Consider the following 22,615-nt stretch of genomic DNA (forward strand, 5'->3'; position numbering starts at 1 on the left):
TCGTTGCTTTGGAAGACAATAGTCAGGCATCCGAACCACATGACCAGTCCAACGAAGTTGGTGTTGAAGAATCATTGCTTCAACACTGGTGATCTTTGCTTCTTCCAGGACACTGGTATTAGTTCACCTGCCTTCCCAAGTGGTGTGTCACATTTTTCGGAGACACCATTGCTGGAATCTTTCAAGGAGTTGGAGATGGCGTTTATAAGTGGTCCATGTTTCACAAGCGTACAGCTGGGTTGGTAGTTCAAAAGCCTAAAAGACTGAAACCTAAAAGACTAGTTTCAATGGACCAAGAATGGTTTTCATGGCTGGTTCTGACTTTCCCCTTTTCCCAGTGGGAATTCCTACTTGTAGAGCAGAGGCCACGGCTGGTCGGCAGCTGCAGTGCCTGTGTGCTTTGTTCTGTTGTTGTTTAGTGGTTTAGCGGTGTCTGACTCTTCGTGACCCCTTGGACCAGAGCACGCCAGGCACTCCTGTCTTCCACTGCCTCCTGCAGTTTGGTCAAACTCATGTTGGTAGCATCGAGGACACTGTCCCACCATTTCGTCCTCTGTCGTCCCCTTCGCCTTGTGCCCTCAGTGCTTTGTGCTGGAGGGCACTGTTTCGTGGCACTCACTGGTTGCTATTGGACAGTTCTTTGGATAGTCTGAGCAGATTGGTTGAGCGAAAGGCTCCGCCTTCATTAGGGCAAATGTTCTACCCTTATTTATGGGAGCCTTTGGAATAGAAAAAGGAAAGGACTGTGTCAGGATGTGTTTTGTGGGGAAATTTGCAGAAGTGAAGATGTTGATTTGGGGTACAGTCGGAGGGGGGTATGGTGCCTGCTGGAGGGGGAAACCCCCCCCCTTTCCAAAACTTCTGGTAACAATGTTAAGAATGACCCAAAGCTCTCCCCTCTCCCTATTTCTTTCATTTGCTTCATGAAATTTATACACTGCTTGACTGCATGAATGAGGGGACCAGGCCCTCTGGGTCCTGGCATGGCCGTAGCTCTTGAACCCAGAGCGCTTGGGACCTCCTTTCTCTCTCTGCCAGCCCTTCATGCTCTGGGCTGCCTCTTTCAGACTCTGATGATGCCCCTTCAGGTCACTGAAGTGCAGAGAGATGGAAGGAATTGGTCGTGATGGGCAGACAAGGATTGATTAGGCTCCACATATGTATTTCTGTTCTGCAAATTCGGCAGTGGTTCACTATTTTCTCCAGATGCCCCTCCTCACACACAAACACCCCCCCAAGAATTGGAGCGGCCGGCGTCTGAGTCGCTCTTTCCGCTCATCTCTTCTAGGATCAGGTGCTTAAGGCGCCTGTTCAGACGCTGCCACGTCTGATGCCACGTCTGGTGGCCCCCAGCAAGACCCAGAGCAGCCTGTGACGCCAGGTGAGCAAGTGGCCCTCCTTTTTTGGACAGAGGAGGGCAGGAATGGGCATGGGGGGCAACTAGTCCAAGGATGCAAAAGAGGACTCACCTGTTCCCATGTCCTTCTGTTTGCAGTTCTGCTGCGGTTCCGCATCCCAGCCCCAGGGGGTGAGTATTGGAGAAAACAAGAGCAGAGTATTGGAGAAAACAAGAGCAGACCTGCCCCCCCTTTGCCCCCCACTCTGCACTCTCAGATGCGGAGAAGCCCTCCCCTCACGAGGAACTGACAGCCTGACTTTTGCATTTCAGCTGCTGGAGGATGAACAGCGCTACCTCCTGGGGGCCATCCAGAGCTGCCAGGCAGCTGAGCTCAGGGGGCCCGGATCCCTGAAGTGCTCCAAGCAGGAGATGGCCCAAGCCATTCTGGTGAGTGATGGGGGGTGTGGGTGGAAAGGGCTGTTCATCTGTGGGGAGGAGGACCCTGCCGGCTTAGGCCATGGGGTTGCCATTCCCCTGCAAAGCCAAGCCTGGTGTTTGGGGTCGGAGCTGATTTTCCTCCTCTGTTCTCTTCCAGGACATCTTGGGGCACTTCAGAGATCGCCCCCTGACCCTGGCCCTTGCCTTGGAGGCCCTCCTCCAGCTAAGGTGAGTGGGGTCTTTGGCGTGGATGGGGTTGTGGGTGGGGGGCAGAACTCCAGGGGGAAAGAGCAGGCGGGAGGGAGAAGGGGCAAGGGAGACTCTAACCCCCTCCCTTTCATCTCTGCAGCACCATGAGGCCCAAATTCAGCTGCGATATGATCAGTGCGATCCTGCACAGGACGTTGGAGGCCGTGCTGAATGGGGCCGAGGAGGAGGAGGAGGAGAGAGAAGTATGTCCTTGGTTTTGACTTCCCTTCACAGGCTCTTTCTTCTTCTTCGTCACACACTTGCAGAATCCAACCCAGCATTCACACTCTCTTCTCTCTTTTCCCGCAGGAACTGAAGAGGCACTTCTGGCTCCTGCTGGGGAGTCTCCTTATGGAAGCCCCCAACCCTGGCACCCTCCTCCACCTTCTCAGCGTAAGTGTTCCAATGGCATCAGGGGTGGTTTTAGGGTTGTCCCCCCCATCCCTTACCCAATGGACTGCCCCATTTCTGGGGCACAGAGCCTGTTTGGCCCCCAATTTGGTCCAAGACCAAAGCTGGCAAACCCTCAGGGTCCAGAAGTGCCAGGGACTCCGTGGTGGGGGCAGTGGGGGGGCTGCTTTGGCCCAGACTGGCCCCTGACTCTGAGACGCTCTTTCCTCCTGCAGGACCTCTGAGGATACGCCCTGGGGAAAGTGGGGAGGCTCAAGAACCAGCGGCCAGCAGCATTTCCTTGCTGCTGGCCGTTGCCCGGAAATACCCCAACCTCAGAGTAAGTACCTTGCCTTCTTCTATTCATTTCTTTGGTTAATTTCACCTCCCCCCCAAGATCACATCCCCAGGTGATCTTTAGCGCAGATGATGCGGGGTGTGTCCCTGGGGGCCAGGATGAGGCCAGAGGCTTTTCCTGCCCCCTTTCCTGCTGCTGCCCTTCCACCTCTGCCCAGGAGGCTGCAGGGCCCAGGGAGGTCCTCTGGAACAAGGGATTGGGCCCAAGACAGAGGAAGACCCGTCCTTCCAGACTTGGCGCTGCTTCTGTGCTCTCGCTCCCATCTGACCCCAATTTTTCTTTCCTCTGCAGATGACAGTAGTTCGGCCGGACCTGGCTTGCTTCTGCCTGAAGCCGGAAGAAGGTAAGCCCCACACTTTGGAGACAGCGACCTTTAACTGAAGGCCTGTGGGAAAATCTCATTTTCATTTTCATTCTGTTCTCATTCTCATTCTCTTCCATCCAGATGACATCATCATTGAAGATTTATAGGTAGTGCGGACCTCGGGCGCCACTGGACACCCGAGAGAGGCCAACATCCAAATGCACTCAGCACGTAAGACTTTCTCAAAAGCCCATCTGTAGTTAGAGATGCCCTGTTTCACCTGTGAGAGAAGCAGGCACTCCTGGCGACCTGCTTACCTTTTTTCTCTTGCAGGTGACAGAACAATGCCGGCAAGACCTCCTTCTCCATCTTTTCATGGCAGCAGAAGGGAAGCAGTGGCTGTGGGACCAGATCAGGTAGGGGGAAGCTGCCTTGTGGGGACAGAGGCCAAGGGGTGGAACAGTGTCATGGACTGGTTGGGCACAGAGGAATGGTGGGAGGAAGCAGCTGGAGAACCAGGAAGGGAAGACGTCTCAGAGCCCAGGTAGTGGAGGGGGCACAAGGAGCAGCAGTCAGAGGGAGAAGAGGCCGGGGAACCAGGGGAGGGAAGCCAATGGGTCTCAAACCCTCGGGGAGTGAGGGACTTTCCCCTGTGTCAGAAGACAGACTCCGGCAGATGGAGCAGACAAGATCCAGAGAAAGCTGTTTGTGCACGTGCTGTAGAGGGAAGCCAGGAGCCGATCGGGCTCATCCCCCTGGAAGGGAGCCCATTGAGGAGAACTCTGATTCTAAACCTCCACTGCCTCATGGGATGGCTTCAGGAGGAGAATAGGCTCCAGAGTAAACCCTACACAGATGCAGAGTGGAGTCCCTAGGATGGTTGGGTGGCATTTTGTAGGCCTCCTTCTGGCATCTCCTGCAGCCCAGCTGGTGCCTTGTGCCTTGCTCTTCTTTCCTCTGGACCACCTCAGGGAGGCCGGGGGGGGGGGGGGGGCGGCTCTGGGCACAGGGTTGACACCTTTGTTTTGACAAAAGACAGGACAGGGCAGGGGACAGAGAGAGATCTGAAAGCTGTTAACATTATTTTGCCTCAAAAGATCTCACAGAATTTTGGGTTTTTCCATTCCTTAGGTTATATGATCTATTCCCTGTGTAACTCCACGTGTCAAGAAGAAAAAGAACTGGAAGAGAATGGAATAAAAATAAATATTTTTTAATGGATTTTGAATAAATGCACAATAAATTGTTACTGTTTTGAATTTCATTGTGTTATTGTCTTCCATTGATCTGGACACTTTTGTTGTTGCAGCCTGAAATAGCATTAGCATTTTTTGCTGCTGCATCACTCTCAGGTTGATTCAAGTTAAGCTTGTGGTCCACTAAGATCCCTAGATCCTTTTCCCTACCAGCAAACCAGTGTCCCTCATCTTTTATTGGTGCAGCTGCTTCTTCCTGCCAAAGTGCAGAACCTTAGATTGGCTAGAAATCCTCTTTGCTCACCTTCAGGGTGTGACCATGTCGCAGTCAGTGTTGTGGTAGCGCTGTGTGGCATTAACACAGTTCAGTGCAATTGCCTGGTGCCAATCCAGTCCAGCTGGTGCCAGGGACCTGAGATCTAAGATGTCTCCAGGACACTGAGTGTTTTGCCTTGGTAGAGCATACCATGTTCGTGACATAGATGCTGTGGTATGAGCACAGTTCAGGTAGCCTTTGTCCGTTCTTGTTCAGGTCCTGATACCAAGGGGCCTCTGCGGTTATGCCAGCTGTGATGAACTCTTTCAGCAGGAATAGTAATAGTAACAATAAGAATAATTTTATTATTTATACCCCCCCCAATCTGGTTAGGTTTCCCCAGCCAATCTGGGCAGCTCCCAGCAGAACACTAAAAACAGAATAAAACTTCAAACATTAAAAACTTCCCTAAACAGGGCTGCCTTCAGATGTCTTCTAAAAGTCAGAGAGTTATTTCTTTGACATCTGCTGGGAGGGTGTTCCACAGGGCGGGCGCCACTACCGAGAAGGTGTTTGCAAGCTCAAGACATCCTGGTCTAGTTCCTCGCAGAACTTGTTCTTGATCGGTATATCAGAGCACACATCTGTGGAGCGTAGGGGGCATATGCCATGATTTATGGGCCCATAGATGGTCTTTGTGGCTTTAAGGAAACTCTGTGCATCATGAGTGTCAGCTAAGTGCTGGATCTCTTGAGCTTTTTTTATCCTCCAGGTGTTCTTTAGTTCTCTGGTTCTTCTTTGAACCTCAGCCTTAGCGTTGGCATAGGTTTTTTTCTTAGTAGCGCAGTTTCTATCTCTTTGCCAGATCTGAAAGGCCTTCCTTTTCTTGTCAATAATGTGTTCAATCTCACTGTCATTCTCATCAAACCAGTCCTGGTGTTTCTTGGTTTGGTATCCAATAGTTGGTTCACCGGCTGCAATAATGATGTTTTTAGCTTGGTCCAGAGTTCCTCAATGTTATCAGGGAATTCTGAATGCGGATGGTCCTTAAGAGTCGTTTGGAAGCAATCCTGCTTAATATGATCTTGAAGGGGTTGAGTGTTCATTTTGTTCATTTGAGTGTTCCTTTTGCGCCTTGGTTTCCTTCCTTGAAGCCTGCGTTGAGGATAGCCATCGTGGAGCATAATAACCGGTGATCTGTCCATCAGTCGTCAGCACTCGTCATAGCTCTGGTAAGGAGCACATCACGGCGATCTTCAGCTCAGACAATTACATAGTCTGAGAGGTGCCAGTGGTTCAACCGAAGATGCCAATGAGATGCACCAAAGCCTTCCTTGTCAGCCCAGACTTACAACCCTGCGAGGTAGGCAGGGTTGAAGAACCACATCTGACCACAGGTCTCAAGGTGGATCTCTTTCTGGGCTGCCTCTGAAGGCAGTTCAGAAGCTTCAGCTGGTGCAGAATTCAACAGCCCACATTGCTCACTGAGGCAAGACGGTTTGAGCATCTCAACACCCATCCTGGCCCGACTGTTCCAGCTGCCAATTAGCTTCCTAGCCCAATTCAAAGTGCTGTTTTTGACCTATAAAGCCTTAAATTTGACTCAGGACCGCAACACCTGAAGGTTGGCAGCAAGAGAACGGGCCACAAGATTATTGTGGTTTTTGTTGAAAGGATTAATATATTTGGAAACTGAGAGATTGATGTACTGTTTTATTGTGCATTATTGCCCTACCATGCTCTGCTGTTCTAATGCTGTTGGGATGATGGACATGTTCACTGTGCAAAAGTGGTGCAGAAATAAAGCTACAATCTATGTGCCTGTGTACACTTGCACAGGTAGGTGCGTTGCCACTCAGGACCACACCCTGCCCATCTGCAGTTGAAACTCCTGGTATGGAACTGGCTGTGGTAGCAGCCAGATGTTAGGCCCCAGAGGCCAGGAGTCTCTTCGTGGGCAGAACTTGTCAGGTCCAAGCAACCTTGCACACCTCCCGTCAGCAGAGGGTGAGCTGAGACTAACAGATGGGGGGAATACACTCTGTGATCTCACTGGAAGGACAGATCCTGAAGCTGAGGCTTCAATACTTTGGCCACCTCATGAAAAGAGGAGACTCCCTGGAAAAGATGCTGATGTTGAGAAAGATTGAGGGCACAAGGAGAAGAGGAGGACAGAGGACGAGATGGTTGGACAATGTTCTCGAAACTGCAAACATGAATTTGACGAAACTGAGGGAGGCAGTGGAAGAGAGGAATGCCTGGTGTGCTCTGGTCCATGTGATCACAAAGAGTTGGACAGGACTAAACAACTAAACAACAACACACTCTGTGGTCTCTCTTTCACACACACAAGGCAGGCTTGAGAAACTAGCTCCCCATGTAAGGCATAGAATTCAAAGCCATATTTGTAAATATGAAGAAAATGTAAGTAAAGAACCATTTTTTTTTCTGCTTCCCAATGGGACGTGTCTTTTATTTACTCTTTTAAGCAATGATAGTGATGTGTGAATGAGACAGAGGTGGTGGAGGAAGGATTGGTTAGATCCAGCTTCCAAGTTTTTAACTCTGCTATATAAACTATAATCATAGAATCATAGAGTTGGAAGAGACCACAAGGGCCATCGAGTCCAACCCCCTGCCAAGCAGGAAACACCATCAGAACACTCCTGACATATGGTTGTCAAGCCTCTGCTTAAAGACCTCCAAAGAAGGAGACTCCACCACACTCCTTGGCAGCAAATTCCACTGTCGAACAGTTCTTACTGTCAGGAAGTTCTTCCTAATGTTTAGGTGGAATCTTCTTTCTTGTAGTTTGGATCCATTGCTCCGTGTCCGCTTCTCTGGAGCAGCAGAAAACAACCTTTCTCCCTCCTCTATGTGACATCCTTTTATATATTTGAACATGGCTATCATATCACCCCTTAACCTCCTCTTCTCCAGGCTAAACATGCCCAGCTCCCTTAGCCGTTCCTCATAAGGCATCGTTTCCAGGCCTTTGACCATTTTGGTTGCCCTCCTCTGGACACGTTCCAGTTTCTCTCTTTCCACCTCTCTCTTTCCACCTCTTATTAGTGCTATCTGATGCATGTCTACTCAGAAGGAAGTGCTACTGCATTAATGGGGCTCACTTCCAGGTAAGTGTGTATAGGACTGCAGTTTAAAACTCTCAAAGGTTTGTCTTAGAGCAGGGATAACTGACCTGGGACTATCCAGATTTTTCTGGGAGTTGGGAGTCCAACAACATCTAGAAGGCACCTGGCTACCCACACCTGCCTGAGACACAAGTACGAACACTTGCTTCTCACACCCAAATTTCCCTTAGCAAACCTGATGAAAAAGCATTGCACCCTAATAAGATGATAAAAAACATGTTTAGCATTAAGTGATGATGACAAACAAAAAGAGCAGAACCTGTCACAGAGCCGACTTAACACTTTCTTGGGCATGGTCCCAGTGCAACCTGTGCACTGCAGAATTTTTATTTGTTTACTTACCCACTTATATGCCCAAATGGCTTGTAAGCAGTTTGGCATTCTGGGTTTTGTAATCTCAAAGAAAAAGAAAAACAACACAGGTGACAAGAGAATAACCGTTTTATTAAAGCTACAGTACACTCCGTTTAGTTTAATACTGATTTCCCTGCTTTTTTCCCTAACCCTTTTATACATTCATTACTCCAAATTTCCAACAATTACATTAAATTGTACTCATATGCCAAATACTGTCTGTAATCTGGAGGAAAAATACATCAGAGGTGCGCATATATATATATATATATATATATATATATATATATATACACACACACACACTCACACACACATACACACAAAGTTATACAAGAGTTAAATTCCTCTAATGTACAGAGAGCAGGGAACATATAGCTTCTCTTTTTTACATTTGTTTTTGAGACATTCAAAAGAAGAGAGACCTAAACCAGCTTAAGCGGGGTCACCTTGACTTGGGTTCAGTGGCCCACAGCATTAACTCCATCAGAAATTTTACATCCACTTCAATGCATGGCACGATTTCACCCATAACAGCACAAGCCTGTTGGTTTTACATTTTCTTCATTTCATATAAGGTTTTTTTTGCTTCTTAGAAAATCCATAATTCTTAAATATTGAATTTTCTGTTTTACATTCACCTGGAACTAAATTCAGACCAAGGGGGAAATAAATAAATTATTTGTTCATTTAAAAAGTCTTGATTTGTGAATGGGCTTTAATAAAAACCTTTTACAGGATACAAATTTGCTGATTTTTTTTCTTTTTTTGCAAACACACACAAAATAAACTCAGTCAGAAAAAATCTCCCAAGATTGAGGCTATCTAAAGTAATTAAATCAAGTGACTGTGCTGTGCACAGAGGTCCTCTGAGGAGTTCAGATGAAAAGAAGCACTAAAGACAACAAGAATTTTTCAAAATATAAACCTTTTTCTTAAATATATTTATATATGTACTTATTATGTACAACTCTACAGAAGCTGAAAGAACGTGGAAAGGGAGGTCCGTCCATGTGCGCAGCTTAGAGGCTTTGTTATAAAAAGTTTCTGCACAGTAGCTTGTTGGCTTACCTGCTTCATGATATTTTTCTAAACAAAATTTCACACCATTAAGAAATCTTGCTGAAATAAAGGCACTACTGATCTCTAGGTAGTGCACCAGAGCTCACATATTCTTTGAACAAGAGATAACTGAGCAGTTGAAAATAATAAAGAAGAGCTTATCTCTTAACTCATTCCAGTGTTGAAAACTTTACAAAATCTAAAAACGTACAACTGCAGCTTTAAGAGCATAGTGCAAATATGAAAATTAACAGCATAATTTTAAGGTCTTTAAATAAGCTAAAACATAACTAGAGTGTTGCTGTTTCCCCCTTACAGCTAAACAACATGACATATGGGAAGTTCCTCTTTAAAGATAATGCAAACCCAGAAGTTGGAAAAGAAAATGGCAGCAATCTGCCTAGTAAATTATTTATTTCTATTTTCATTTAACTTAGGGCGGTATAAAGTTATTTTGCTATGGAAGACCAAAATATCTCTATGTCTGTTGTTTGTGAAGAGGTTGGGGAGGGCAAGGGTGGCTGTCCTTTTCTTTCCGGCGCCATCAGCCCCTCAATGGCTGAGGGTGGACATGGTCCGACTAATGCACAGAGCAAAGTTTCTTTTCCCTGGTCCTCTCCTGCATCAGAAGGTCTCGTCGTCATTGCAATTTGTAGCCCAGTGCCCAAACACTTCGCAGATTTCGCAATAGGGGCGCTCTTCCTTTCGGCTGCCATGGTAAGTCGAATGTGGAGGTTCGTCTAACGCCTGTGCTTGAGTTGGACAATCTTCAGTGTCATGGAGATCAAAACAGTCACAAATGTCACAGAAAAGGCGAGGCTTCTTCTTGATTTGGTTTTCTTCCTCACTGCCAAGATCAAAATTTGATAAGTAAGACTAGAATTTCATTATGTTTTTACTGAGAACAGTGATTCTAAAGAGACAGGAAATCTATAGGAAATAATGAATGAATGAATGAATGAATGAATGAATAAATAATACCCCGCCCATCCGGCTGAGTTTCCCCAGCCACTCTGGGCGGCTCCCAATTGAGTGTTAAAAACAATACCGCATTAAATATTAAAAACTTCCCTAAACAGCGCTGCCTTCAGATCAAAACACTTTCTGCTTTTGTGCTGATTTGGGAAGGTTTGGGCCAGCAGGCAAGATCATCTGCCTTTTAATTACTGCTTGTTGTGAACTGCAGAGATTTCTCATATCTCAACGTATTTGCGGGGGGGGGGGGGTGGAATAGGGATACAAACAGTCTGAAATTCACACCAAGGTTTTAGACTAATTTAAAAGAGGATTGTCTCATGTCCTTGACTAGTCTATCCACACTGGCACCATGAAAACAGTGGCTTAATCATGACTCTCAGCTTAGTAAAGATGAACAGTAAATAAAGGTGGATGATGTGAATTAGTAGTGACATAGCCATAGCATTTAAAAATCCTTTCTGGGCACTCAGAGGTTCCTCAGAAGCTTACCAAGTGTTTGTCAATTAGAAGGTCAATACTGGTGAAATAACTCCCCAAAGATAGCCTGCCCACCATAACTGTGTGATGCACAGTTGCAGGGAGACCCTGGGTGTGTCATCTCTGAGGTCATCTCTCAATTGACCTAGTGGCCATGGGGAGGTCTAAAATGCTCACTCTGTGAGCCCCATGAATGGAGTGTGCACTCTGCAGATGGCCCAGGATCCTCTGCAGTGCAGAGGTTCTTCAATAGGGTTACTTGCAAGTATACAGTTTGAAAACCACAGTAATACTTCAGGAATTTCTGGCTGGCATTTGATGAGGCCAGTTCAACAGCCTCAATTCTAAAATGCTACCAAGATTTCCAGCTGATATTGTAAGTAACCAACCTGTCATAATTAATAGCTTCTTCCTCATTGCCGTTGAGTGCTGCCTCAGACATCATTTCCACTTTCAATTTCAGTTCTTCATTTTTCCTTTGAAGATCCACGATCACTGAATTTAGAAAGTCAATCTGAAGGGTACATGGTGGAAGAAAGAAGAGACAGGATTATAAACTCAGAATATTTAAGCTGAAGGTTTTAAAAAATACAGCATGTGATGTAAGCAATGAATAGGGCAGAAATTGGGCACAGAAAGAAATTGTGCTGACTTAATTTATACATAGCTAGAATGCTTGTAACTTTTATTTAACTTTTATTTTTAAACATAGAACACCTTTAAGCATTAAACAAATATTAATAAACCTCATGGTATGTAGAGGAGTGAATTGTCAGAGCTGGAAAACCGTAATGCACAGGATAGCAATTCTCTTAGATAAACATGTTTTGCTCTGATGACCTGTTTCTAGTATCATGACAGATTCTGTTTCCATTTTCTCAACACTATGCATATTTTATACTCCCCTATTGTGCTCCCTCCCTTGTTTCTAAACCAAATGAAAAACCTTTCATAAAGGGGAATTTTTCCAGCCCCCTGGAACATTTTGGTTGTCTGCTTCTGGGTCTTTTCTAAGGAGACCTGTCAACTTATCCTGTGATAGCTAAGCTCACTTGGGAGTCTTTGGAGAGGGACTTGATCAAACCTTCCAGTATACACTCCATATGCTTAGAGAACCAGATGCCTGTGAGAAGCACATCAGCAGGGGATGAAGGCAGCAGCCGGGGACACAGAGGCTCCATGGAGCCACCATGACAAGTAACTGCTTCTGCTCTTCACAAATCTCTCTAGTCACCCAAGTCACCGACAACCACTGTGTCTTGCTTTAGTGAATTCCATAAATTCTGCAGTGTGTGATGTAATTTCTTTTGTCTGTTCCGAATCTACTGCCAGTTCATTTTATTGGATTACCCCATATTCAAATCTTATGGACCATGGAGGATCTCTTTCCCCCCACACTATTTATTCACTCTTTCCACAACATACATAAACTTACAGACCTCTGTCACATCTTCTGTTAGTCACATTGTCTTTAAACCAGGGGTAGCTAAACTTTTTTGGGCCATAAGCAGCATTGACCAACAGTCCTGAGAGCTGAAGTGTAAAAGTGGATGTGGCCAATTTTAATTTTTGTATGACTGGCAAGCCACAAAAAAAACTTTTGGCATCAAAGAAACTATGGGAGCACTCAGCAAAATAGAAAAGAAAAGTGTAAATGATTTTTTTTTAATTACTGGGATGCTTTGGGGGCAAAAAGAAAAGTGTTTCGCATCAGAAGACCTGTGGGAGCACCCAGAAAAAAACAGAAAAGTGTGTGTGTGTGTGTGTGTACCTGGAGTCTTTGTGGGGCAGAACAAGTCTTTTGGCATCACAGCAGGGGAGCACTAAAAACAGTCAAAACTTGGCTTTAAGAAGGTAATTTATATTTTTTTTAAAAAATGACTAATTTTTGTTTTGAGGCCAAAAAATCCATTTGCTTAAATTAAAAGCCCCCAAAGCTGCAACCTTTTTGTGTCGGAGAATTCCCAATATTTTTTAAAAAACTGACTCTTGTTTATTCCGATGGGCCTCCCCCCCCCCCATGATATCTCTTTGAATATATGACACCCCCAAGTACTGTCCTCTGGCAGATTTCCTTAATAGTTAACCCTGGTGGTTCAGTATCCAAAAGGCTGGCTCACCACACCCAGGGCATCCTTCTAGGACAGGTGTCAATTTATTCATGTAAAAGTTCCCAGAATAGTGCAGGCTTCCTCCTTTCCTTGGGTACAATCAAGGGGTGGTCCAGAAGAACAAAAACCTGGCTCTTCCGCATGGGTCCTGTCTCTCTGGGCTGTTTTATATACAGTTTACGCTGCTCTGCAGGACCACTGGGTGCACTGCAAAGTGCAGTACCAGTGAGACTGCAGCCACCTGCACTGGGTCTAGAAAATCCTGTTGGCACCCCATAGCTCAGGGTAAGCTCTGGAAGCAAGAGCTGGGGTTTACCCCCCACCCTGAAAGTGGCCCTAAATATGCATCTATCCATATCAATTAGTGTATGCCATTTTTCTGCAACCTTGTGCCATGGGCCTGTGCCCCTAAGCTTAAATAGCTAGCACCCCCCTGTCTCTTTGCACTAAAGAGAGGACTATTCCTCTTACAGAAGGCAAAGCAGAGGAGAACTATGGGGCAGCCGCACAAGGGATAAGACAGTGAGAACTGCCCACAGCAAAAAGCTTGAAACTGACAAAGCTATTTAAAAAAGGAGAGAAAGTGGAAACAAACCATGTGCTGATTGGAGAAAAACGTTCCCAGAGGCAGATGAAAGCAAGGGAAGGTGGGGGGAAGAAAAAGCAAGCAAGCATTAGTATGTTAATTATACTATAGTTATAATTAAGCCTATGTGAAGTGTATTACACTGAAGAAGTCCCGGCAGATACAATATCTAAGCTTGCCCTTCCAACCTTTTACCCCAGTTTGGGTGGTGAAGCTGCAGCCTGGAAAAGGAGCTTTCCAGGGATTTCAGGAGGGCCAGTGCAGGAGCCTCTCTTCCCAGTGCAGCTGCTCTCTCTCTGCTCTGCAGAGCTGGGCTTCTCTAAAGGTTCAATTAACTTTCCACACCGAAGGGGACGAGTGTGCTCTTTGTCCCTGAGTCAGCAGGAGACCATTGTGTATCGGTTTATTTGTGTGTGTTTTCATTCTTCTTGCGTGGTGTGTCAGACCCTCAAAGTGTTCCTATTTTCCAGGGATGTCCCTGACTTAGAGAAGCTGCTCCGGTTTCTGATTTGATCCCGGAATGTCCCACTTTTCCTTGGGATGCCCCTATTTTCATTGGAGAAATGTTGGAGGGCAGGGAGATATGTGACCCCCCAAGCTGAAGGCAATCCTGTATAAGGAAGGGTTTTTTTAATGTTTAATGTTTTATTATGTTTTTTTATATATGGGCAGGTGCCCAGAGTGGCTGGGGCAACCCAGTAAGATGTATGGGGTATAAACAGTAAGATTATCATTATGGAATGGGATGTCCCTATTTTCATCAGAGAAATGTTGGAGGGTGTGTGTGAGCCCTGAGTCTGTGTGTGCATGTCGGCCTTTGTGGGGGGGGGGGTGAGGGAGACAGTGGGATACAGTCACTCTTGCTGTATCCAAAAAAAGAAGCCTGTAAAATCTGCTGAGCTGGTAGCTATCAGTTCCTAATGAAACTCATCACTAGGCTGGGTGATAGTAGGTTTTTAAGGTTGCGGTGCATCACCAGTCAAACATTGTGGTTTGGCGATATACCGCGATGCTGAAAAAAAGCTGCATCGGCCCCATCCCTTGAGGTGCTGGGTAAACTGCCACAGCTCTCACCACAGGAGCTGAGGCTCTTTCACCCCAGAGCCTTGCAGGTTGGGGCCAATGCAGCTGGCCTAAGTCCGCTGCTCAGCTTGTGGGGAGGCTCCCGCCTGACAGCCAAGGGAGACAGACCACGCCTGACAGGCTCCGCCAGCAGGGCTCCTTTGCCTTTGCTGGCAATGGGAAGGGGGCAGGCAAGCAACCTCCTTCTCCTTGGGGAAAGAGGCCGCTTGCTTGCCCCCCACCCAGCTGAGGGAGCCCCAGTCCTTCTCCCACTTGCGCACTAGCAGCTGGGGAGTGGGAGCAGTTAAGGAGCGCCCCTACCCCACCAATGTATCGTGCGAGCTGGTGGCAGGTCCGGGGCTCCATAAAACTTCTTGGCTGAGGAGAGCCAGTGAGGAGAGGACAGCTGGCTCTCCTCAGCCAAGCAGTTTAATGACGCATAGGGAGGAACAAGCTGTATTGGCGCCTCACCGATGCAGCTTGATTCTCCCTCTGCGCTGGTATGAGGGACCAACCATGATGTTGGTTTCACTCAGTGGTATATCGCTGGTGAAACCGCCGTGGCTCCTGAGTCCCACTGCCTCCAGCACCCGGTTACAGCTTGTTTCTCCTTTGCTGTGCTGGGTGCTGGAGGGGCTCAGGAGCAGCGGCAGTTTCACCAGCCATATACCACTGAGTGAAGTCACCATCGCAGTCTGGCCCTCATACTGGTCCTGGGCAATATGTCAATATATCACCCAGGCCTACTCACTGCCTTTTACCCAAGACAGATGCTTGGTAGTCAGTCTGCTCTGATTTGCAGCAGCTCTTCAGAGCCTAAGCCAATGATGGGTGCAGGGACCTGGACCCAGGACCTTCTCCATGCCACAAAAGTGGTCTGTTGCTGAGCTGCGGCCCCTCCCCATTCCAGTATGGGTGGAAAGGATCCATCATAAAAGGAATCAGGGTGCAGTGATTTTGCCTATTATGGGGCAGGATTAGAAATTGATATGGATATGTTCTACCCAGACACTGAGGTCCAGCCCTGAGGGCCTTCTGGTGGCTCCCTCACTGCAAGAAGCCAAGTTACAGGGAACCAGGCAGAGGGCCTTCTTGGTAGTGGCACCCACCCTGTGGAACGACCTCCCATCAGATGTCAAAGAGAACAACAACTACCAGACTTTTAGAAGACATCTGAAGGCAGCCCTGTTTAGGGAAGCTTTTAATGTTTGATGCATTACTGTATTTTAACATTTTGTTGGAAGCCGCCCAGCCAGAAGGGCGGGCTATGTATAAATAAATAAATAAATAAATATTATTATTATTAGGTTTTGGAGGCAATTTCTAATGTCTGATAATGCAATAATTCTACTCGAATACTTTCTGATCTGAGAAACGACAAATCTCGCTGCTGATGTTAGGCCCAGCTCTTACTCCTGAGACATAGATTAAGTCACTGGGCCCAGAGAAGGGTCGGAAGGGAAGAGACGTGGTTCCACTACCAGAAATTAAGTACACCTGAGCAGCTCCTACATCCAGCCATACCTTATTCACCCCCACCAGTGGCTCATCCTTCACTCAGCCAGACAGGCACCACCATCTCTGGGCTGCTGCCCTACTGATCACTCTTTCACAGGTTGATTTTCTTTACGCAAATTAAGACATCATTCCCCCCCCCCCCATCAGAAACAAATGAGGTAGGAGTCATCCCATGTTAATCGTACGCGTAACCAACCCGTGAAATGCTACTTTGCAGCTGTCTATTTCTGCATGGGGCCAAGAGGGTATAAGAAATACCTGGCTTTCTTTGTTATTTTCATCCTGGAGGGCATCACTGGCTGTGTCATCTTAGAAAAGAAGAAGAAAAAAACACATATGAAAATAATTCCAGCAAATAATCATTACTTATGTGCTGATACAACTGGAATTTAGGAGAGAACCAGGGGGGCAGGGAGAGAAATGGAGGGATATGAGAGAAGGGAGAGAAAGAAAAGGAAACCTGGCCTCATATCTATACTCTGATAAAACTTCCAGATTGGAGTATTGTAGTGAGCTGTACCTAAGACTGCCCCTGGAGGCTACACAAAATCTTCATGCCTGCTTTGAAACTGTAGCGTGGGTTACTGGTCTGGTTCTGAGCACATTTCAAGCTCCTCATTCTTACCTTTAAAGCTCAAAATGGCATGAAGGGACTAGGATACTTGGTACTGCAAGAACCTGCCCATATATTAGGACAATGTTTGAAAACCCTGCTCCAAATCTCTTGCCTTCGGAAGTGATGTCTGAGGTGACCAGGGAATACTCTGCCATCTTTATTGAACCATGTAAAGAATTTACAAGGTTTTATTTTAGATCTTTTTTAAACCTGGTGCTCCATATGTTTTTATTTGATTCCTCAGCTATAAAATGCTGCATTCTGTGACTTATTTTTCAAAGTATTTTGAAATCATAATCAGATCTCAAAGTGATTAGCTTACTAGAGTGAGTTAACAATAAATAAAATACAATTTTTGTTATAAGTGAACTTGATTGTTCAAATAAAAAAAATCCTTCCAGTAGCACCTTTAAGACCAACTAAGTTAGTTCTTGGTATGAGCTTTCGTGTGCAAGCACACTTCTTCAGATACACTGAAGAAGTGTGCTTGCACATGAAAGCTCATACCAAGAACTAACTTAGTTGGTCTTAAAGGTGCTACTGGAAGGATTGATTGTTCAAGGAAAAGTAAAAGGACCAATTTAAACCACACACAAATCCCATATTCCTTTTAACAAAGGAGCAAATGCAGCAAAGTTGGAGTGATTTTGCAAAAGGAACATGGTTGAACCAGAAAACAGTTCCGGCTGCAAGTGATACTCTTGATGCAAACCCAAGTTGGTCTACAAGTTAGTACTGCAGAGCATATTACATGGTGGGTGGTGTGGTGGTGAAAGGACTTAAACACAGACATGCAACAGGAGTGATGCATTGGATGGCAATATGAGGAAAAAATACTCCTCCCCAATTATCTGAAACCGTATTATCCCATCTCTCTGTTAAATGAATTTACTAGGTGCATAGAGTCTCATGCTACTTAACAGTATGGCAATATCAGCATTAAACTGATAATCAAAGTCTCTGACTATTGAAATGCCTTGCTTATTTCTGAGGGTGCTTTGATAAATGAATATGGGGACCATTATTTCAGGTTCCAGAGTTTCAAAGCCTGCAAGTTATAAATCTGAAACCAAAAGCCTGCAAACCTATTGTTTGAAAATCCATGCATGAACAACTGAAGTAGCCCCACTTTTCTAAGGCAGGGAACTGACCAGCAGTATCATTATGCCAATAGGTGCAAATGTACAGAGTAAGATGATTGTCACCACATGTGACAACCACACATTCTGAGCAGTTTATTCCGTGATTACATGCTCACTGTAGCAACCCTTGGGAGAATGGTAATCTGTGTTCGCTCTCCAATTAGAACAGGAGATGGTCATGGTTGCAGAGTGGACATCTGGGAGGGAAGGGAATTCAGGTCTATAAATTACACATCCACTCAAGCTGTTAAACTACCACCATGTGGTAACATTCTCACTGTTGAGTGCAATATTAGGTTCAAAGGGCCCCTGAAGAGCTACAACCCCAAAGGGCTTCTCCTACTTTGTTTCCAAAGATACAGAAACATATTTGAGTACTACAGAATATAAGACATTTATTTAGGATTCTGTTGCTGCTGGAATCCAGTGATGGCCCTTTCACACCCCAAAGGTTATCAAGCGGTAACACCAACCACCTACGTAATGTGGCATCTCACCCCTAACTGAACTAACAAGTCACGTAAGTGATGCAGGTTTTTACCACCACATGAAGGGACTTAACTCTGTCATCCAATGGGATCCGAGATGCCATATAGGCTGCAGCCAACTCACTTTCAGCGAGCTGCACAGTGAAGATACAGCCAGCAGACCAGAGCTGGTTTTACCTGAGGAGCCACGTGGCTGTTTTTGGCTCTCTCTGAGCTTCTGCTCCAGGTTCTTTACTTTTAGTTCAAGTTTCAACTTATCAGACTCCAGAGACTGAACTACGGAATGCAAATTCCTCGCAGTGGCATTCTCTCCACGGAGCACGGTCACCTGCAAAACGTAAACAAAGTAAGGATGCAGCGGCTCAGGGGAGGGAATCCTTTTCAGCCCGAGGGCCACATTCTTTGGTGGGGAACCTTTCAGGATCCATAAGCACTTTCTGCTACTTCCCTTTCCATGCCCACAAATTCCTCTGCGCTTCTTTTTTTTTTTTTTTGGCTGTGCGCGTAAATATTTATGGAATGCTCCTGAACAGAATATACATACTTCTGATCCCTCAGATTTGAGCAAAATTTGAACACTGCACAAGGAAACTACATAAAAAAAATTATACCCCAGAAGTATTGAAAAGTGTGTGCTGAGAATTTACAATCGCTTTCATTTCTTTTTCAGCATTTTAGTAAGGGTGTTGTTGTTGTTTTTATTATTAATAATAATTTATTATTTATACCCCGCCCATCTGGCTGAGTTTCCCCAGCCACTCTGGGTGGCTCCCAATCGAGTGTTAAAAACAATACAGCATTAAATATTAAAAACTTCCCTAAACAGGGCTGCCTTCAGATGTCTTTTAAAAATAGGATAGCTGCTTATTTCCTTGACATCTGATGGGAGGCCGTTCCACAGGATGGGCGCCACTACAGAGAAGGCCCTCTGTCTGGTTCCCTGTAACCTCATTCTCGCAATGAGGGAACTGCCAGAAGGCCCTCGGCGCTGGATCTCAGTGTCCGGGCTGAACGATGGGGGTGGAGACCATCTTTCAGGTATAACGCTCCTTCAGGTGTTTCAGGAGCTTAGACTTTTATGAATATTTTTTTCTTCTGATCCCTCAGATTTGCACAAGAAAATTTAGAATTGCCTGACTGGGTGTTTCTGCACACATCTTGGGTAGGGCAACTCCCCCCCCCCAGCTGCTGTGGGAGACGCACGCTCTAGGGAGCATTTCCCACAGCAGCGTGGGGGGTGGGTGGGAACTGTGTGGAACCCAGTTCAGCTACTGATTGATTGATTGATTGACTGCGGAAATGGATAAAAGCCCTCCAACCAAACAATGACTCTCATCAGTGCAGGTAAGAAATTTTTTTAATTTTCATTTTTATCATCTACAATATTGTTTTATTTATTTTATAGTACAGTACATTGATTATTGTTTTCATTTTATGGATAAATGGTCTCGTTAGATAGTAAAATTAATGTTAAATTGCTGATTTAGGGGTTGTTTTTAAAAGCCTAGAACGGATTAATCCATTTTGCATTAATTTCTATGGGAAAGCATGCCTTGGTTTAAGAACACTTTGGTTTAAGAACAGACTTCCGGAATGGATTAAGTTCGTAAACCAAGGTACCACTGTATTTGAAAGGTTTTTTATATTGTATTTTTATATGTATTATCCCATACCAGCCCACCTCATCACCCGAACTGAAGGGTTTTGCAAACCAGCTAAAAGTCAGCAGACGGTGTTTCTAAAAATAGTACCTCATTTCTGAGCTTTTCCAGTTCTTCATCTTTCTCTGTGATCAAGGCACTAGTAATACTGATGGATTTCTGCAAGGATGTTCTTTCTTCATCAATTTCTTTTTTTAAGTCAGATTCTCTAAAAGAGAGAGTCAAACGGTTTCATGAGTTAGGTGAAGACTTGCTCCACTAGTATTGCTTAAAAGGCCAAGTTGGGCGGGGGGAAGAGGTTGATTTTTTAAAACTATTATAGAAGTAGAAAAGGTTCTTATCAGAAGTTTCAGTTCTAGCTTTGCTTACTGAGATTTAATACTTGGCAAAATTATTTGGGATTTTACAGCAGTAGAAATAAAGTGAAAAGTTTTACCTATGTAGATTCATGCCAGAATCTGCATATCATTGTATCCATTTGAATTTAAAGAAAAATGTTAATAGGATTGGGAGATAGAAAACTGAAAAGGAGGGGAAAGGTTGCATAGAGTGAGCCTAATTTCAGACTTTTGTTACTTCTTGGAACCATTATTAACAAGCAACGAAAAGTGCATGCAAAGCTCAGGTACACAGCTGTCATGCAAAGCAGGGGTGAAGCTGGACTTATCAGTTGGTCCTCACTAATTTCTGTTAACATCCAAATTTCCAGAGAATGCACTTTTTGACCCAGAGTAACTGGGAGCGTATTAACAGAGGGTTGGTTGGTCTGTAACAAACTAAAACACAAATGTACAGTTCAAAGGGTTGTAAACTATTATTATTCAGCATATAAAAACACTAAACACCTCTATTTTTTGCTTGCATCGCAACAAGCGGCTTCCTAAGCAAATAGCATGATAGATGGCTATGGGAAAAAAAACCACCAAGGAGTTGGCTGAGGGGCCTTCAGAACACTCTTGCCCAGCTGTGCGGCTGGAAGCTATTTACATTTGCCTGCATCTTAAAATTGGTTTTGTAGCATTTGGATGTTGGTGGTGGTAATGTATACCTCTCTCAGCATTCAGGAAAGGCATGGCAGCTGAGGCTTTTAAGACTTTCTTCTTAAGCATTTGACATCCACTAGTTTTGACAAGAAACTTTTAAAGATGAAGAAGGCAGTCTGAAAATCCAGGCACAAGCACTTGACGTAGCCTAAATTTACTAAGGGAGCTGCCATTAAACAGGGAAGTGGTGGAGAAAACAAAGTTGCCTTCAGATTTGTTAAGTCACTTGAAACACAAGAATTTAAATGCCTTGGCCTTCCAATATTTCTGCATCACTGACTCAACGCGTGAATCACAGTGGGCCCTGCCCTTCGTAGCAATTCTGACAGTCCCCTTGACTACTGTCTTCAGAAGGCCACAGGCCAGGACCATGACTTGGCTAAGAAGAGAGGAAGAGACATTTTGTGCAGTTCATTAAGGGCCCCTTCTGTCTTTCCCCCGACAATTCAAGCTGACTCCGCAGGGCTCCTTCATTGACCTTCTCACCACCACAGCGAGCAACTGCTGCTGCCAGGACTGGCCCTTCCAGGAGGCAGAGTGAGGCATTTGCTTGGGGGGTGGCTTTAAATGTGTGCCATGTGGTCTGCCCAGCGGCCCCCAAGCTAGCTTGCTGCTCTGCGGTTCCACCATGAATGCTGAAGAAAGAGCCAGCTACCAGTCTAGTCAGGTTTTGTGCACCACCTTGCCCTTTGCCTCAGGCAGCAAAATGGCTTGGGCTGCTCCTGGCTGCTGCTCTTCCTCCTGCTTCCTTTCTGCCACCTGCTTGCCTGCCCGGAAGAGGCCTAATCGGCTGACAGGCAGCGGCCTCTGCTCCTGCCGCCTCTCATCCCCACGGCTGAGGGGCCCAGAGGAAGAGGCAGGTGAACTGCCAAGAAGGCTGCAATGGTGAAGAGCCAAGGGGGCTCGTGTCAATGGGTTCATACTGGGCCCTCAGCAGATGACCAACAATATCAACCCTTGAGGCAGGGCCCTGTTACTTTTCTGAACGCAGTCACAGAAAACAAGTCCTCTAAAAGGCACACTGAAAATAACGGGATGCTACTGTTCAATTCCTACTTATTTAAATAGGGCCTGAATGGGAGACACTACAAATTGGTTCAATCCCTTTACTGGGAGAGTAGGACTGTTTTTTGTTCTTGTTTTTAAAGACAGCCAACAATTGCTATTGGAGGAAACTAAAATCGAGCAGAGGTAGCCAGAGAAAGAGAGAGCAAGAGAGTATCTCATGCACATCCAGATGGAGCAAAATGCAAACTGAAGAAAGGGATAATCAATAGCCCTAAACCAAAGGTTGTTAAGTGTCCATGGTATCTACAGTTAGTGAGAACCACGATAACCAGCGGGTGAAATACAGCACAGTCCTTGCAGGAGCCCAAGAAATATGGCAAAAACAAACAAACAAACAACAGTGATAATACATCACAGAATTCTATCTGAAGTTATGCAGATGTTTAGTCTTAGTCATGGAAGCAGCAACTGGAGAATCTGGGATGTACAGACATGAAGGCACACACCACAGCTGGGTCAGGGTTGTTGTTTTTTAAGACAGAGAAGGAATTGAACAGAATCAGGCCACAGCCCCCAAACAGCTGCCCAGAGTGTCTCTTCTAAATATCAGAAAGGCTGTCTTTTGTTCCAGAAAAGCTCCATGGCATTTAAGTCTGCCTTTGATTCTGCAGAGTGCTTGTTGAGCACATGAGTGACAGCTCCTATATGTCAAGCATCGACCACTGGTCTGCTAAAACTAACAGCAGCATGCCTTGCATAATTACTGGGGCCGTCTGTGCATCGCTGGGTATAACGCTGAACTGTGTGCATTCAGGGTATGTGTTTGA

General features: G+C 45.6%; 2 protein-coding genes across 16 annotated transcripts in view; one reads left to right on the forward strand and one right to left on the reverse strand.

The window, feature by feature from the left end:
- The first annotated feature begins 427 nt into the window (after positions 1 to 427).
- Positions 428 to 4,337, forward strand: LOC308465628 (uncharacterized protein). Of its 2 annotated transcripts, XR_013980521.1 has the most exons (9): positions 428 to 1,528; positions 1,670 to 1,786; positions 2,127 to 2,229; positions 2,336 to 2,419; positions 2,653 to 2,756; positions 3,066 to 3,117; positions 3,220 to 3,309; positions 3,412 to 3,494; positions 4,210 to 4,337. XR_013980521.1 is itself a non-coding variant. In XM_080985654.1 (8 exons), the coding sequence occupies exons 1-8, from the start codon at positions 1,478 to 1,480 to the stop codon at positions 4,216 to 4,218; spliced, it is 603 nt and encodes a 200-aa protein (XP_080841780.1). In that variant the 5' UTR covers positions 428 to 1,477; the 3' UTR covers positions 4,219 to 4,337. The 2 variants fall into 2 exon arrangements, 1 of the variants encoding a protein (XP_080841780.1); XM_080985654.1 differs by lacking the exon at positions 3,220 to 3,309.
- Positions 4,338 to 8,105: 3,768 nt separating this feature from the next.
- Positions 8,106 to 22,615, reverse strand: part of CLIP1 (CAP-Gly domain containing linker protein 1) — a 110,695-nt gene continuing 96,185 nt past the window's right edge. For all 14 annotated transcript variants that reach the window (XM_080986579.1, XM_080986574.1, XM_080986570.1 and 11 more), the window contains 5 exons: positions 19,828 to 19,945; positions 18,254 to 18,404; positions 16,089 to 16,138; positions 10,943 to 11,067; positions 8,106 to 9,945 (listed from right to left, as the gene is read on the reverse strand). In XM_080986579.1, coding sequence (XP_080842705.1) covers positions 9,723 to 9,945; positions 10,943 to 11,067; positions 16,089 to 16,138; positions 18,254 to 18,404; positions 19,828 to 19,945 — 667 coding nt within the window. In that variant the 3' untranslated portion in view covers positions 8,106 to 9,722. The remainder of the gene's footprint in view (positions 9,946 to 10,942; positions 11,068 to 16,088; positions 16,139 to 18,253; positions 18,405 to 19,827; positions 19,946 to 22,615) is intronic.

Source organism: Podarcis pityusensis (genome assembly GCF_964106645.2).
Source record: "Podarcis pityusensis genome assembly, chromosome: 16".
Lineage (NCBI taxonomy): Eukaryota > Metazoa > Chordata > Lepidosauria > Squamata > Lacertidae > Podarcis > Podarcis pityusensis.

Excerpts from the sequence above, each read along its gene's own strand:
- LOC308465628 (XM_080985654.1), top strand. The coding sequence starts at position 1,478 with ATGTCCTTCTGTTTGCAGTTCTGCTGCGGTTCCGCATCCCAGCCCCAG. Across the intron at positions 1,787-2,126 it reads AGATGGCCCAAGCCATTCTG|CACCATGAGGCCCAAATTCA; the intron begins GTGAGTGATGGG and ends TCATCTCTGCAG. Across the intron at positions 2,420-2,652 it reads CCCTCCTCCACCTTCTCAGC|GACCTCTGAGGATACGCCCT; the intron begins GTAAGTGTTCCA and ends TTCCTCCTGCAG.